General features: G+C 43.8%; 1 protein-coding gene across 2 annotated transcripts in view; it reads left to right on the top strand.

Annotated features, from left to right (window-relative positions):
• SSH2 (slingshot protein phosphatase 2) overlaps positions 1 to 14,911 on the top strand; it is a 286,303-nt gene that overhangs the window by 259,884 nt on the left and 11,508 nt on the right. For both annotated transcript variants that reach the window (XM_066263132.1, XM_066263131.1), the window contains 2 exons: positions 378 to 524; positions 4,755 to 4,955. In XM_066263132.1, coding sequence (XP_066119229.1) covers positions 378 to 524; positions 4,755 to 4,955 — 348 coding nt within the window. The remainder of the gene's footprint in view (positions 1 to 377; positions 525 to 4,754; positions 4,956 to 14,911) is intronic.

Consider the following 14,911-nt stretch of genomic DNA (forward strand, 5'->3'; position numbering starts at 1 on the left):
TAAAGTATGTTGCTGGTAACTTGAGTGACTAAAGAATTGTCACATCATGGGCCTCAGGTTGATTCTTTGGAGTAAAATACAAGGCATGTTTTTGAAAGGCTATAAAAGATAGGATTGTGTAACTACATAAACTGAACATGGAATTTAGATGTTGAACTTGGGAGACAGCTTTTCTCCTGGTAACTCCCTGGTGCGCAGGTATGCCCGGGGCCCTGTTACATAGTTGCTATACTAAGTCAGTCTAACCTTTTAGGTTTTTAGCTTTCTTCATCATTTTTTGCCTAGGTAGCAAACAAGTTTTAAATAAGAAAAACAGTGCTGGAAATGGGATTTAGCTTGAGTAGTAGAGCTGATACTTTCCCTTGGTTTCCTTACAGGGTACGGTATATTTTGAATGTCACTCGAGAGATAGATAACTTCTTCCCAGGAGTCTTTGAGTATCACAACATTCGAGTATATGATGAAGAGGCAACGGATCTCCTGGCTTACTGGAACGACACTTACAAATTCATCTCTAAAGCAAAGTGAGTACTGGGTCACCAACACATTCTTACCCTGTATCTTGTGCACTGCACATGTTTGGGGACTGAAAGCTGTGGATAACTTACTGAGGGTGCTCGGGAAAAAGGAAGGAAAGAAAAAAGAAGTCTGAGGTTTAATCCTAGGGGAAAGATGGTTTGTGACTTAACACTCTTCTTTTAAGTAGGTGAAGCCCCGAGAAGATGATGACCTCATGTTGGCTATTTCCATTTGAGCCCAAAATTAGAGTAAATAAACTTAAGCTGCAGCAAAAGAAATAGAAATGAGAGCGGGGAGAAATTCTGAGTGGAATGCTTAAGATACCAATGGAGACATTTTAAAGTTATATAATAGAAATTATCCGAGATAGGTAGACTTTTGGGTCTTCCTCTTTGTAAACAAGGAGATAAACATAGTGAACTTTGGAAATCTTTTCTCACTTTTTTATTCTACTTTTATGATACTGTAAATAGTGAAATTTTTCTCTGGCCTTTCTGTTGTCTTTTTTAAATTAACTGGTCTTTCTCTTCACATTTTTAATTGGGCCTTTTAGTGAAGTTATTTGATGGTATTAATACATTTAGTGTTTAGTATTAATTTGTATTAGTATGTCAACACTCTTTTTTTTTTTAAGTCCCTGGAGATTTACTTGCCAATCCTATTTATGCCTTTAATAGAAGGAACCATAAAAGAGCTTGTCCATACTCCCCCTTCAGTTGGGACCACATTCAAATCATCCCTGGCAGATGACAAGCACTTCTGTTTTTAAAGTCTTCCTTTAATAATGATTCCATACTTCTCTTAAGGACCTTGATGATCAGGAAATTCTTCCTTTTAGTTACCTGAATTCCCATACTCCAGCTTTTTTTTTTTTGTAAGCTTGTTTTTTTTTTTACAGGGACAGAGAGAGGGATAGATAGGGACAGATAGGCAGAAACAGAGAGAGATGAGAAGCATCAATCATTAGTTTTTGGTTGCAACACTCTAGTTGTTCATTGATTACTTTCTCATATGTGCCTTGACTGCGGGCCTACAGCAGACTAAGTAACCCCTTTCTCGAGCCAGCGACCTTGAGCCCAAGCTGGTGAGCTTTGCTCAAACCAGATGAGCCCGCGCTCAAACTGGTGACCTCGGGGTCTCGAGCCTGGGTCCTCCGCATCCCATTTCCAAGCTCTCCACTGTGCTACCGCCTGGTCAGGCCCATACTCCAGCTTTGAGCTCATTTTCTCAGTCTCTAGCCAACACTTAAAAGAACCTTTTATATTCTTTGAGAGCATTTAATATTCTATTATTAAATTATTCCCAGTAATAATACCACTCATGGCACACTTACTATATGCAGTTACTTTACATGTATTCTCTCATGTAATATTTTCCAAAACTCAGGCATGTATAGATCCTTCTGTACAAATGTGGACAGAATGTAGAGCTATGGTTCAGAGAGGTTAAGTAACAAGTGGTGAAGATAGAACTTAAACCTAATTCACGTCTCATTTCCGAGTCCATCATGTATATAGGCAGAGTCTAGTCCCTTAAGGAAAGAAGGGGACTGGAAGAGACTAGAGAATTGTCAGGGTCACAGCTAAAGAGGCTAGATTTCAAGGTGAGGCCTGAGTCCCAGTGAAAAGAAAGGCTGATTTCAGCAGGGCCAGGATTAGGTAGGATGCTTGAGGTGCCCAGGTTACATTTAAGCAAGCTGTCCTGGCCAGGTTGGCTCAGCGGTAGAGCGTCGGCCTGGCGTGCGGGGGACCTGGGTTCGATTCCCGGCCAGGGCACATAGGAGAAGCAAGCACTTACTCGCCCTTGGGCTCCTACAAGTACAGGTCAGCATCTAAGAGTCAGCGCCACCTGAATGGCACACTGGGCACCTCATGTGTTTAACCCCAATCAGGGCCCTGGATTCCAAACTCTATACACAAATGGGTAGGTTTGGGATTACTAAAGAGATACCAGATTTAATTTGGACGATCCAGCATGAGGGGGCAGAACAGGGAGAAAATGGGGTTAAACCGAAAAGGTGAAATTGAGTTAGGTGAGAACTGACTTCAGATCCTTCATTACATGAGTTAGAAGACATCCACTGAAAAAGCTTAGGTCAGTATGAATGAATATTTTCATGGGAGTAGATTTTATAATTGTATTGTTCTTAGGATTGTCCCAGTTTGAGCACCTGCCATGCTGCAGGTATAGACCTGAAATTGTATGTATTAAAGTTGTCAGAGCTTGATGGGAAAATATTGAACACATGTCTGAACTTCCATCTGAGTCACTGTACACTGTCTTCCAAACTGGAGTGTAGATGAAAGCCCTGTGGTGCCGTAAACAAAACAAGTGTTTCCTAGTCATTTGGGATAATCTAAGCACACAGACACCACACCAACCTTAGGACATCAAAATTTTGCATTTAATTGACAGATAAGAGGTTCACCTTACCTTCCTTTTGAGACTGTTTCAATTATACCAGATGATTCTCTACATTCCTATTGCTTCCTTGGCTCACTCATTCCAGCACTTAAATTCATGCCTCCTTGCATTGGTACTTAACTCTTTCATGTGTCTCCATCTCCAGCAGGAGGATTAGAAGCTTCCAAAGGAAGCTTATCTACTGTAATACAGTGACTGAATGAATAGATTTTTCCCTTTGAGGATGACAGATGCATTTTTAAACTTATTGAAATAGCCACTTGGGAAGAATCAGCGCATGTATACTAGTGATAAGAGTAACCATTCTTTTTTCAGATTTAAAAAAGTTGTTTTTACTTATAACTGGCAGACCTAATCAGCAGATCCATAAGTTTGTTCACGCATTTAGAAAGTATTTAAAGGCTTATTCTGTGCCATACACTGTGTCATTAGTATTAGCATAACTGAGTAATGCTCACATTCACAGTAATAAACTCTGGCATGTTAAGACTCGGAGGGTTTTGTTTTTTTTGTTTGTTTGTTTGTTTGTTTTTTCTTCTGTATTTTTCTGAAGCCGGAAATGGGGAAAGACAGACAGACTCCCGCATGCGCCCGACCCGGATCCACCCGGCATGCCCACCAGGGGGCGACGCTCTGCCCACCAGGGGATGATGCTCTGCCCCTCCGGGGCGTCGCTCTGTTGCGACCAGAGCCACTCTAGCACCTGGGGCAGAGGCCAAGGAGCCATCCCCAGCGCCTGGGCCATCCTTGCTCCAGTGGAGCCTCGCTGCGGGAGGGGAAGAGAGAGACAGAGAGGAAGGAGAGGGGGAGGGGTGGAGAAGCAGATGGGCGCTTCTCCTGTGTGCCCTGGCCGGGAATCGAACCCGGGACTTCTGCACGCCAGGCCGACGCTCTACCACTGAGCCAACCGGCCAGGGCTCGGAGGGTTTTTGTTTTGTTTGTTTTTTAGCATCACCTTATGGTAGCTTTTTTTTTTAAGAAAATTAAATTTAACACCTTATAGTAACTTTGTTTTCTTGTTTTACCCCATTTAAAAAGGGGGAGGGTAGTTATTCATATCACCATCCTCATTGACAAAGCCACGTGGTGCATCTCATGGTCGCAACCAGCTCCACGGGTTGTACAGCCAGTCCCTAGACAGAGCACGGGTCGTGGTGTTGTGAAAAGTAATACCCAGGGCTGCATCTGAGTAAAGAGGAGGATTAGTTTCATTTGGTTTGTGCTCTTCTCCAGGGACAGAACCCTTACTGGAACTTGAACTGGAAGCAATTTAGAACATTTGGATAAATTAGATGAATCACTGCCACACCTGTAACTCAAGAGTGTGCCAGCCATGAAACATGCCCCTGGGGTTGTGAAGGGCCTGGCCTCCAGCCACACCCAAAACGGGGCCAGTTTCTAAATTTAAAATTCTCTTCTGACACTCTGTGACCAACTGTCATTGCAATTACCATTTTGAACTTCCTCTGCTTCTCCCACTGAATCCTCCCCATTAGGGAAAACTGTTACTTGTCTTTGCCTTGCAGCCTTGCATGATGTCTTACACATGGTAGATGCCTGATGAATGTTTGCTGAATGAATTAAAGAAGCTTAATGTTAACATTGAATCGTTGAATAGTGTTAGAGTACACTCGAATTGCCCACTCTCCCTGCACATTTGATTATAGATGTCTACAAGTGCATTGCAGTGGGATGGATTCCCTAGCAAGAAAATGGAAGGGCAGGACAGGAGGCTTGGAAACCTTTAGAACCCAGCTTTTAAAGTGTACTCACCATTAAGTTTTCCTCCTTACTTCAATCCCCCAAACTAGGAAACACGGATCTAAATGCCTTGTGCACTGCAAAATGGGAGTGAGTCGCTCAGCCTCTACTGTGATTGCCTATGCAATGAAGGAATATGGCTGGAACCTGGACCAAGCCTATGACTATGTGAAGGAAAGACGAACAGTGACTAAGCCCAACCCCAGCTTCATGAGACAACTGGAAGAGTACCAGGGGATCTTGCTGGCAAGGTGAGTCCTTAAGTGTGACTCTCTCAGCCTTTCTGCCCTTTATGTTCCCTAGGACAAGGTGAAATGTCCTTCTCTGCAGCTGGTTCTCAGCCTAAGTTGGATGTGTCATATGCTTTGAAAATTGAAATCTCTGTCCAATTTTTCAAAAAATAAGTATAAGCATTTGAGATTAGCGTGGTGCTAATTTCAGTTTTCATCAAGGTGTAGATTTTTTTAAATACTTGTCAGCATCTTCTAACGCCAGATGCAGCTAGCTGCCTTATCAAAATGGATACTGATTGCTCCCAAGGACATTCTAGACAGAGCTAAAATTCTTAGAAATTTTTTGGCCCATTTGTTTAAAAAAATAAAAGTACTTGCTGCTGCTTTGGACATTTTTTTTTCATTGCTTGGATTCACTGAGCTGCTCCAGTCGTTTTGGTCATGTGATAAGTCAGCAGAATTGAGATATATATAACCCCTTTGAGGTATGAAAGTGCATCCCAATAATAGTTCTCTTGTTTCCTTTTTTAAAATCTTGTAATCCAATTTTATATACAGGGTGTGGCAAAAGGTAGATTTACAGCTGTTGGTACATGAAAGTGTTTATTCTTGTATTATTATTTAATGTATTATTTTCCATATGAATAACTGGAAACCTACATCTACCCCACCCTGTAAATGTAAATGCTTTGTAAAAATGCAAAAAGTTACAAAGGGGAGAGTTGTGGGGGGGGGGGGTTGTTTTGTTTTTTTCCATTGATTTGGCGCAGGGGAGAGAGAAGAGAAAAGCATCAATTCTTGTTCTGGTTAGTCGTTCCATCTAGTTGTGCACTCATTGGTTGCCTCTTGTACTTGCCCGGACCGGGGATCAACCCTGCAACCTTCGTGGGATGATGCTTTATTCACTGAGCCACCAGCAAGGGCAAAGGGGACCCACAGAGAGCAGTGACATCATCTTACCTATTTCAACTGTGACAAAACTAAATGAGCACTTACACTGCACTTGCCATCACTATTCCTTTCCCCCCAGCTTTATTAAGATATAATTGACATACAGTTATTGTGTAAGTTTAAGGTGTACAATGTGTTGATTTGATACTCTTATACATTGCAAACAGCTTGCCACCACAGCATTAGCTAACATCTCCATCCCTTTACACATTTCTCTTTTGTGATGAGAATATTTAAGATTTTTCTTAATGTTCAGGTATACAATCCAATATTAACTGTAATCACCAGGCTTTACATTAGATTCTCCAGAACCTATTCATCTTATAACTGGAAGTTTGTACCCTTTGTCCAGTATCTCCCTATTTCTCCTAACCCTCACCCCTGGTAACCAGAACCAATACTCTACTCTGTTTCTCCAAGATCAGCTTTTTAATTTTTTTTTTAGAGACAGGAAAGGACAAAGATGAGAAGTATCAGCTTGTAGTTGCGTCCCTTTACTTGTACATTGATTGCTTCTCATACATGCCTTGACTGGGGGGGAGGGGTGCCAGCCAAGCTGGCGACCTTGGGGTTTCAAACCTGGGACCTCAGTGTCCCAGGTCGACACTCTGTCCACTGCACCACCACTGGTCAGGCTGAGATCAGCTTTTATAGATTCCACATATAAGTGACACCATACAATATTTATCTTTTTCTGTCTGCCCAGTACTACTAGGTCTTGAATATCTTCCTGTATCAATCAGAACTAGCTATGTCAACAATAATTTGGTAATTGGTTATAAAGTGAGTAATTAATTTCACTACATTATTTCTTATCCCTTTGGTGATGAGAGCTACCTTCAGCTCTCATCACCTGCTCTGGGGAAAAGATTCAGGTACTAGTTGGATTAGTGATCAGTTTTCTGAGATGCCACATGCTGAAGTTCTGTGGAGTGCTGGATTTTGCTTGGTTATTTCCGTGTAGGCATGTTCTTGGTGCTTTTGTTAGTGTGAAGGCACAGCTGTCTAGAAGCAGTTGGGGCTGGTGCCAGAGTTTGACTCCAGTGAGTCTCATGACTTGGTCTTGACTCTTGAATCTGGGCTGTGTTTCCCCTGAACAAAATAGCCTTCCAGGCAGAGGGACCACCCTCCCACCCCGAAGTATTATGAAAGTGTGGTCACAGCATAGCATTATGGTTTCCACTAAAAAACCCCTCCCATTTACTCAGTACTTGGCATGATTTCATCTTAGCTGTTTCCTAAGGAGGCTGGGAGGATACAAAAGTCTCCTCCACTTAGAAAGAATTTATGGGTCTTTAGGGCCAGATATTGATGACATTTTTAGATTAGATCACAAGGTAGGTCACAACAATTCTTTTTGGCACAAGAAAGAGGCACCTGAGGCTTGGCTAAGACATAAATATTATATATTTCCAGATTCACACAAGGAATGTTAGGTAGTGTCCTCACATGACCCATTGAGAGGAAGGATACTATATGTCCTGCCAATTTCAGTATTTATTCTGGAATCGCAGGCTACTGCACTACTGCAAGCAGTTGGATTGGGTTTTTTTAGGATATGTGGTTTTTCTTAGATGTTAAAGGAATTTCAGTAAAAAAAATGAGGATAAGAAGGGTAGCATCAACCCACAAATCATCCTGCCTCTTCCTTTTCAGTTCTCTGCCTTCCTGGGCTGAACTCATGCAGGGAGACACAAGCCCTGAGGAGTCACAAAAACACAAAATTTGAGTCAGTAGATCTGGTTTTGATTCCTGGTTTAGCCCCTTGCTGCACCCCTGAGAAGTTACTACACAATTCTGATCCTCATCTGACCCCATCTGTAAAATGAAAATCAAGAGACCTGCCTTATAGGGTTATTTTAAATTAAAATGTGGACAACTGCACAATATGTACTATTAAGGGTATTCAGGTGTGATTCTCATCATCTCCTTCCTCCAGCAAACATATACATGCATGTACCATTTATTTCTCCCTCCTTGATATAGGTACATGCCGTTTATTACCTCCTTTCTCCAGCTGCTTCCTCCCACCGCCCAGACACACCAACTCCGTTAGAAACTGGAGTGGGAAGTGGTACAGAATCTCCTGTATCTCAGTGTCTCCTGGATTTTAAGAACTAGAATTCAGTGCTGGGTATCACTTAGGGTGCTTTCAGCTGCAAGTAACAAAATACCTCCATCCATCGAGATCTCAGTAAGGAAGTGCATGCTCAAATTAGGATTATTTGAGGAGGGTTTTATAAAGAAACTATTTACAAAGATGTGGGATTGAAGTGGAGTCAAGGGATTTTTGTCAACAGAACTGTTTGGTAATAGCACCAAGGTCCAAAGAGGGAAGCTGCAGTTACTAGAACCTAGAAGACTTCTGGAGAGAAAGGTACCTTCAGTTAAGGGACATAGCCAACCGGGGTGACCCTGCAGAAAGGTGCTAGGGAAATACATGGTCTGCCTTCACTCTCCTCCCTCCAGTCTCCTGCTGAGGCTGTCCATGAGCCCAACCCTGTAGAAGTCAGAAGGCAAAGGGGCCTGCTGATGTGGTCCATAGGTCAGACTCAGGGGCAGAGAGGAGGGTCAAAAGCTGGAAAGTGGATCAGGAGGGGCAAACAGAAAATACCTGGCACAACACCCAGCTATGGGTGGTTTAAAAAGTTGGACCATTTAATATCACTTGTAAAGAAGCACAGAAGTAGACTCTGATGGCTCAGTGCTGTCAGTAGGGACTTGGGTACTCTTCCTTGTTCTGTTCTACCTCCCCGGTTAATGGCTCGGCCCTGGAACTTGTCTCTTCCTGATTGCCTGGTGTCCCACATTTCTAGGCACCGACATTTAAATCCCACAGCATCTGGCTGAGTGAATGGGCATTGCAGTTACAGAGGGGAAGGTCTTTTCTGGAAGCTCCCCAATAGACTTCCCCCACAAGCCAAGACTAGGCCATGCGCTTAAAACTAATCACTGGCCTAGAAAGTAGAACTTCCTGTGCTGGCTAAAACAAAGTCATGTTCACCCTCTGGTGGTAGGGAAGTGCTACATTCCCTGAACCTATGGGACACTGAATACCCCAACCAAATCGGGTCTCTACCAGTGAGGAAAAAGAGTGAGAGTACCTGCTGGATGGGCAGCCATTGGGGTGCAGTCTATGCTGTGTTGTCGTAAAATGGCACTGATGCCTGACCATTGGTCGTGCAGTGGATAAAGTGTTGACCTAGGATGCTGAGGTCCCTGGTTTAAAACCCCAAAATTGCCAGCTTGAACATGGATCATCAACATGATCCCAAGGTCACTGGCTCGAGCAAGGGGTCATTGGCTCAGCTTAAGCTCCCCCCCACCCCATCAAGGCATGTATGAGAGGCAATCAATGAACAACTAAAGTGAAGCAACCACAAGTTGATGCTTGTCATCTCTCTCCTCCCCCTCTTTCTCCCCTCCTGTCTCTCTCTCAAAAAAAATAAATTTTTAAAAAACGTTATTTAAAAAAATGGCACTTATAGGCTACTTGCCAAGGCAACTGCCAAGTGACCTGGGCCCAGTAGACTCTTACCCAATCCTAGAGTGCTGCTGTAGTAACTGCCTTGTGTGTGTGTGTGTGTGTGTGTGTGTGTGTGTGTGTGTGTGTGTGTGAGACTGAGAGGGAGAGACACAGATAAGGACAGACACACAGGGAGGGAGAGAGATGAGAGGCATCAGTTCTTCATTGCGGCACTTTAGTTGTTCATTGATTGCTTTCTCGTGTGTGCCTTGACCAGGGGGCTCCAGCAGACCGAGTGACCCCTTGCTCAAGCTGGTGAGCCTGGCTCAAACCAGATGAGCTCGCACTCAAGCTGGTGACCTTGGGGTTTCGAACCTGGCTCCTCAGCGTCCCAGTCCAACGCTCTATCCATTGCACTACCACCCTGTCAGGTGGAACCGCCTGCTTAGAAGAGCAAAGGAGGAGAAGCCATGGATGCCTGTGATTAACTGGAGCTCTGTCTAGCTTTGCAGCTTAGGTAGCCGGAAGAGGAGAGTCCTTATAAAATTCCCACTCATTGTTTGCAGAGAAATTCCATTTCCTACCCAGCTGCTAAGACTTTGTGTTTTATATCTTCTCCCAGGAAGCGTGTAGTGGTTTTCCCAAAGAGATAGAGCTTTGATCCTAGTACTCTCTAGCTCCATGGTTGTCCAGGGTGGCACTAGGTACTTAATTTGAGGTGGCAGACTCTGTTTGAGTCTCTTAGCTTGGTACTTGGACCTCTTGGTGGAAGAGAAGTTTAGCAAATTGACACCAGGTCCCTGTAGTGATTTTTGAATTGGTCACAGTCTCTTCATCAGAACGCGAGGCAGTAGGCCAGACAGTGATAACCCCTCTGAAATACAGGGACTTTGTGCATATTTCAGTATGTCCTCAGGAGTCTGGCAGGGAAGGCTAATATTCTCCCTTAGACCTAAAGCCACTGATTTTGTTAATATCTTTTTTTTTTTAATATAACTGGGAGATAAGAGTGAGGCAGGAGGAAGGGTACGAGAGAGAGAGAGAGAGAGAGAGAGAGAGTGTGTGTGTGTGTGTGTGTGTGTGTGTGTGTGTGTTTTGAAACCATCCATTAAACTGCCAGCAGCCCTGTTTGTTATTCTGCGCTCTGATCATGCAGGTATCTGGCAGATTGATGTTCCATTAGGCAAGTTCAGATTTCAGGCTTTTGCAAGCTGACCATGTGTCTGTGATATTAGGTTCCAGTGTATAAGGCAAGGAAGAAAAACTGGGTGGTAGCCAGGGAGACTTTGTGCCACATGTCCTCATAGATGTCAGTTTTGATTCTTTGAACACCCCCTGTCACCAGGGCCAGAGGAGGCAGAGTTGTCTTTTACCCTGGCTTTAGTGGTAGAGACACCGAATCTAGTTTCCTGGTGCACAGTGGTCAGCCAGCAGGAGCAGGAGGGAACCACAAGTGAGGGGAGAGGGATTCCTGGTCAGGTGACAGCCAATCACAATTAACATTTAAAGGATTTTCTTAAATAGCTTTTCAGAAAAGTAATATTAAAGCACAGCACACAGAAAATGCTCAATTGAAGAAGTTTTTTCTCTTCTTTTTTCTGCAGGCTGCCTAATGCCCTAAGAAGTAACCGTAAACAATTTGATTTTGCTATAGCTGATACCCCATTTTTAGCCGTATTTTCCTCTGTGTAACTTTTCTCAAACAGATTTAGTGCTTTTACCAAGCATATAACAATAAGAAAGAAAAAGTCAAGACAAGAGAATGGGTTATCATGTATATCCTGTTGTTTAGATTTTCTTCTTGTTCATTTACTAAGTAAAAGGCCAAATTCTTACCCAGAATGGCCCAATCATCTCATGTGTGTCAGTGTGTTTGTGTGAATCCAAATTTAGGTCAGAGGCCACTCCAGGCGGATAAGAACCTGAGCTGGTTGCATCATCCAGGCCATAAACCAGCTCTGAAGTTCTTTCTGGCAACTTGTTTACTTGCTACCTACCTGGAACCACGTGGGGGAAGTCAGCTGAATTTAAACATTAACAGTTTAAAATAATATATATGATCTGATACTTGACATCTATTCCGACCAGTGAGGGCGCATTAAAATAAACTTACTTGGGAAAAAACTTCCCTAGGGAAACAGTTTGGTCTTGCTGAGTAAAACATGATTTAACATGCCCTGTGACCCACCTTTTCCGCTCCTGTATTTAAAACACCTTTGAGGCCCTGGCCAGTTGGCTCAGCGGTAGAGCATCGGCCTGGCGTGCGGGGGACCCAGGTTCGATTCCCAGCCAGGGCACATAGGAGAGGCGCCCATTTGCTTCTCCACCCCCCCCTCCTTCCTCTCTGTCTCTCTCTTCCCCTCCCGCAGCCAAGGCTCCATTGGAGCGGAGATGGCCCGGGCACTGGGGATGGCTCCTTGGCCTCTGCCCCAGGCGCTGGAGTGGCTCTGGTCGAGGCGGAGCGATGCCCCAGAGGGGCAGAGTGTCGCCCCCTGGTGGGCAGAGCGTCGCCCCTGGTGGGCAGAGCGTCGCCCCTGGTGGGCGTGCCGGGTGGATCCCGGTCGGGCGCATGTGGGAGTCTGTCTGACTGTCTCTCCCCATTTCCAGCTTCAGAAAAATATAAATAAATAAATAAATAAATAAATAAATAAATAAATAAATAAATAAAACACCTTTGAGAAGCCAAAGTGTGCACCACACACAACGGCCATGGCAGTGCTGTTTGTAATAGCCAGACTATTCATCAGCAGATGGACAAATAAATTTCACTCTGTGGAATCACAGTTACACATCTTGATGAATCTTAAAAACATAATGTTAGGCAACAAAACAGTTGTACAATACATACAAGTATTTCATTTACATAAAGCTCAAAACATGCAAAACTGAGCAGTATATTATTAAGAACAAACTATGATGAGTATAAAGAAAAGGGAATGATAAGCACAAAATTCAGAACAGAGGTTACTAACCCCTGGGGCAGGGGAGCAGAAGGTCCCTGTGGAATAGCAGTGCTTCAAAGGCCACGGTAATGAGTATCTTGACTCTTATCAGAGAGCTGCCTAACACTCACCTGTAGGTCCTATTGCAAAACTGAAAAAAACAGCAGAATCAGACCTATCCGCAGATTGGGGTTTTTCTTTCTCCTTTACAAGTAGGTTAATTTAATTCCAGAGCGGTGACTCAATAATTTCTGATGATTATCTCTTCCAGGAAGAGAAGGGAATCCCTGCTGGGCAAAGCAGCTGTGGTGTCAGCCACTTCCTCTGAAACATGCACTGGTTATGCCTTATTAACATAACTAGTTTCTCATTCCCTCTTGATTGGTTAGTGATTTGCAGACAGTTTAAAAAAATCATACTTCCCAGAGTTCTTAGGAATTATGAAAACATCCCATTTACCTGTTCTCTTACATTATTAGAGACGTGAGAACAACTCCCTGAGATGTTTTCCTAGTTAGTCATTTACAATGCAGGAATTGTTCTGCCATGGTGACTGAGAGGAGTTGGTGCAGGTTTGAACATGCTAATATTTAGGGATAGAAATTGGAGAACACAGTCATGTTTAGATCAGAAAAGACTCTCACTCTCACTCTCCTCTTTAAAATAAAAAGAAGAAAAAAAAGGCCTGACCTGTGGTGGCGCAGTGGATAAAGCGTCGACCTGGAATGCTGAGGTCGCCGGTTCGAAACCCTGCACTTGTCTGGTCCAGGCACATATGGGAGTTGATGTTTCCTGCTCCTCCCCCCTTTCTCTCTCTCTCTCTCTCTCTCTCTCTCTCTCTCTCTCTCTCTCTCTCTCTCTCTCTCCTCTCAAAAAAAAACAAATGAATAAATCAATAGATCAGGAAAGAAGGATGTCTATCTATGAAAGAAGAAACTTTAAAGGGAAACACATTGGCAGTGGTTGGTTCCAGTGTTTAGGCCTCGCCTATCCAAGCAGTCAGCTTGCCCCTCCACACAGCCACTCTCTGGTTGAGATGTGTGATATGTTGTCTCCTCCTAGGGGTGGCTGCAGTTTGTGCAGCTTGGAAAAAGTGAAAACCCTACCTTACACTCAGCTAATTGATTCTAGCTTGTCTTAGTGAACGGATTGACCTGTTCCCTGCACTGAAAAGCATCCTTTCGCTGTGCAGGCCTGAGTCAGAGAGAGCCCCACCCAAGCAGCAGACAGGCAGGGGGAGCTGCGAGCAGGTGCAGAGTTGAGAACAAACAGGGGTTCACATTAGTGCAGGCACATGACTCAGCAGAGATTTACAGGCCTCCAGGCAGGCATGGCCCGGAGCCCAGGGCAAGTTGTTTTGGGCCATTTCCCATTCTACCCTGCGGTTAGGTCACTCTTCATCGGCTTGTAAGTCCTGGAAACCATATCCAAACCATTTAGTGACCTATTCCCTGGGCAGGTGATCCTGACCAGTCACAGGGCCTCCTTTCTCTCTGTGGCTAGGACTTTGGGAACTGTGTTTCTTTATTAGACAAGGTTGTCTGAAATGAAATCTCATCCCCTCATCAGACCTTCCCTCCATAAAATAAGCCAGAGGATGGGTGTGTGGGGGGGGTCTTCCTTTGGCCCACCTGCTTTTCCAGTTGTCACCTTAGTTTGATGGTTTTTATCCAGAAATCCTTATGAAGGGGGCCTGTACTTCTTGCTCATCCTCTTCCATTCTCTTACCAACATTGTCCACCAGGTTTATTAGCTTTGTCTTTGTTTTCTAACTCAAAAAAGATAACCGCCCTCCTCACACTTCCACATCAGTGATTAATGCTATGTCAGCTCTTCATCCCAATTATGAGGATTTGTAATGGGCTCCCATAGACTGTTTCTTTTGCAATTACTTGAATGCCATTTTGTTTTAGGTGTGGTTTTTTTCCTGGTTATTAACGTTAAACATGTTCATTATTTTAAAAATTCAAAATTATAGAAATACAGAGTATAGAAAGTAAAACCCTTCCTGAAAGTATTTTTGCCTTCCTTGAAAGAACTGTACAAATTTGGTGATGTTCCTCCAGACGTTTTCCTGTACTTAACTCCAACATGATAGCGGACCGTTCAAATGTTCTGCATGCTTTTTCACTTAACAGTATGCTTTGGACATCATCCCACTAAAATGTCTGACTTATTTTTAACAGCCTCATAGTATATATATAGTTGTATGGACTGTAATTGTTTTAATCCTTTTTTACTTTTTTGGTGTCTAATATTTTAGGACCACATTATTACAATGAACATCCTTTTTGTACTTGTAGTATTTCTCCAAGAAAAAGTCTTGAAGAAAAGATTGCTAGTTAAAGGCTTAAAGTTTGAGAGCTATTGCCAGAGATCACTCTTAAAATTTTGAGAGCTGCAGGCCCTGGCCAGTTGGCTCAGTGGTAGAGCGTCGGCCTGGTGTGCAGGGGTCCCGGGTTCAATTCCCGGCCAGGGCACACAGGAGAAGCGCCCATCTGCTTCTCCACCCCTCCCCCTCTCCTTCCTCTCTGTCTCTCTCTTCCCCTCCCGCAGCGAGGCTCCATTGGAGCAAAGATGGCCCGGGCGCTGGGGATGGCTCCTTGGCCTCTGCC

Source organism: Saccopteryx bilineata, chromosome 2, assembly GCF_036850765.1.
Source record: "Saccopteryx bilineata isolate mSacBil1 chromosome 2, mSacBil1_pri_phased_curated, whole genome shotgun sequence".
NCBI classification, from domain to species: Eukaryota; Metazoa; Chordata; class Mammalia; order Chiroptera; family Emballonuridae; genus Saccopteryx; species Saccopteryx bilineata.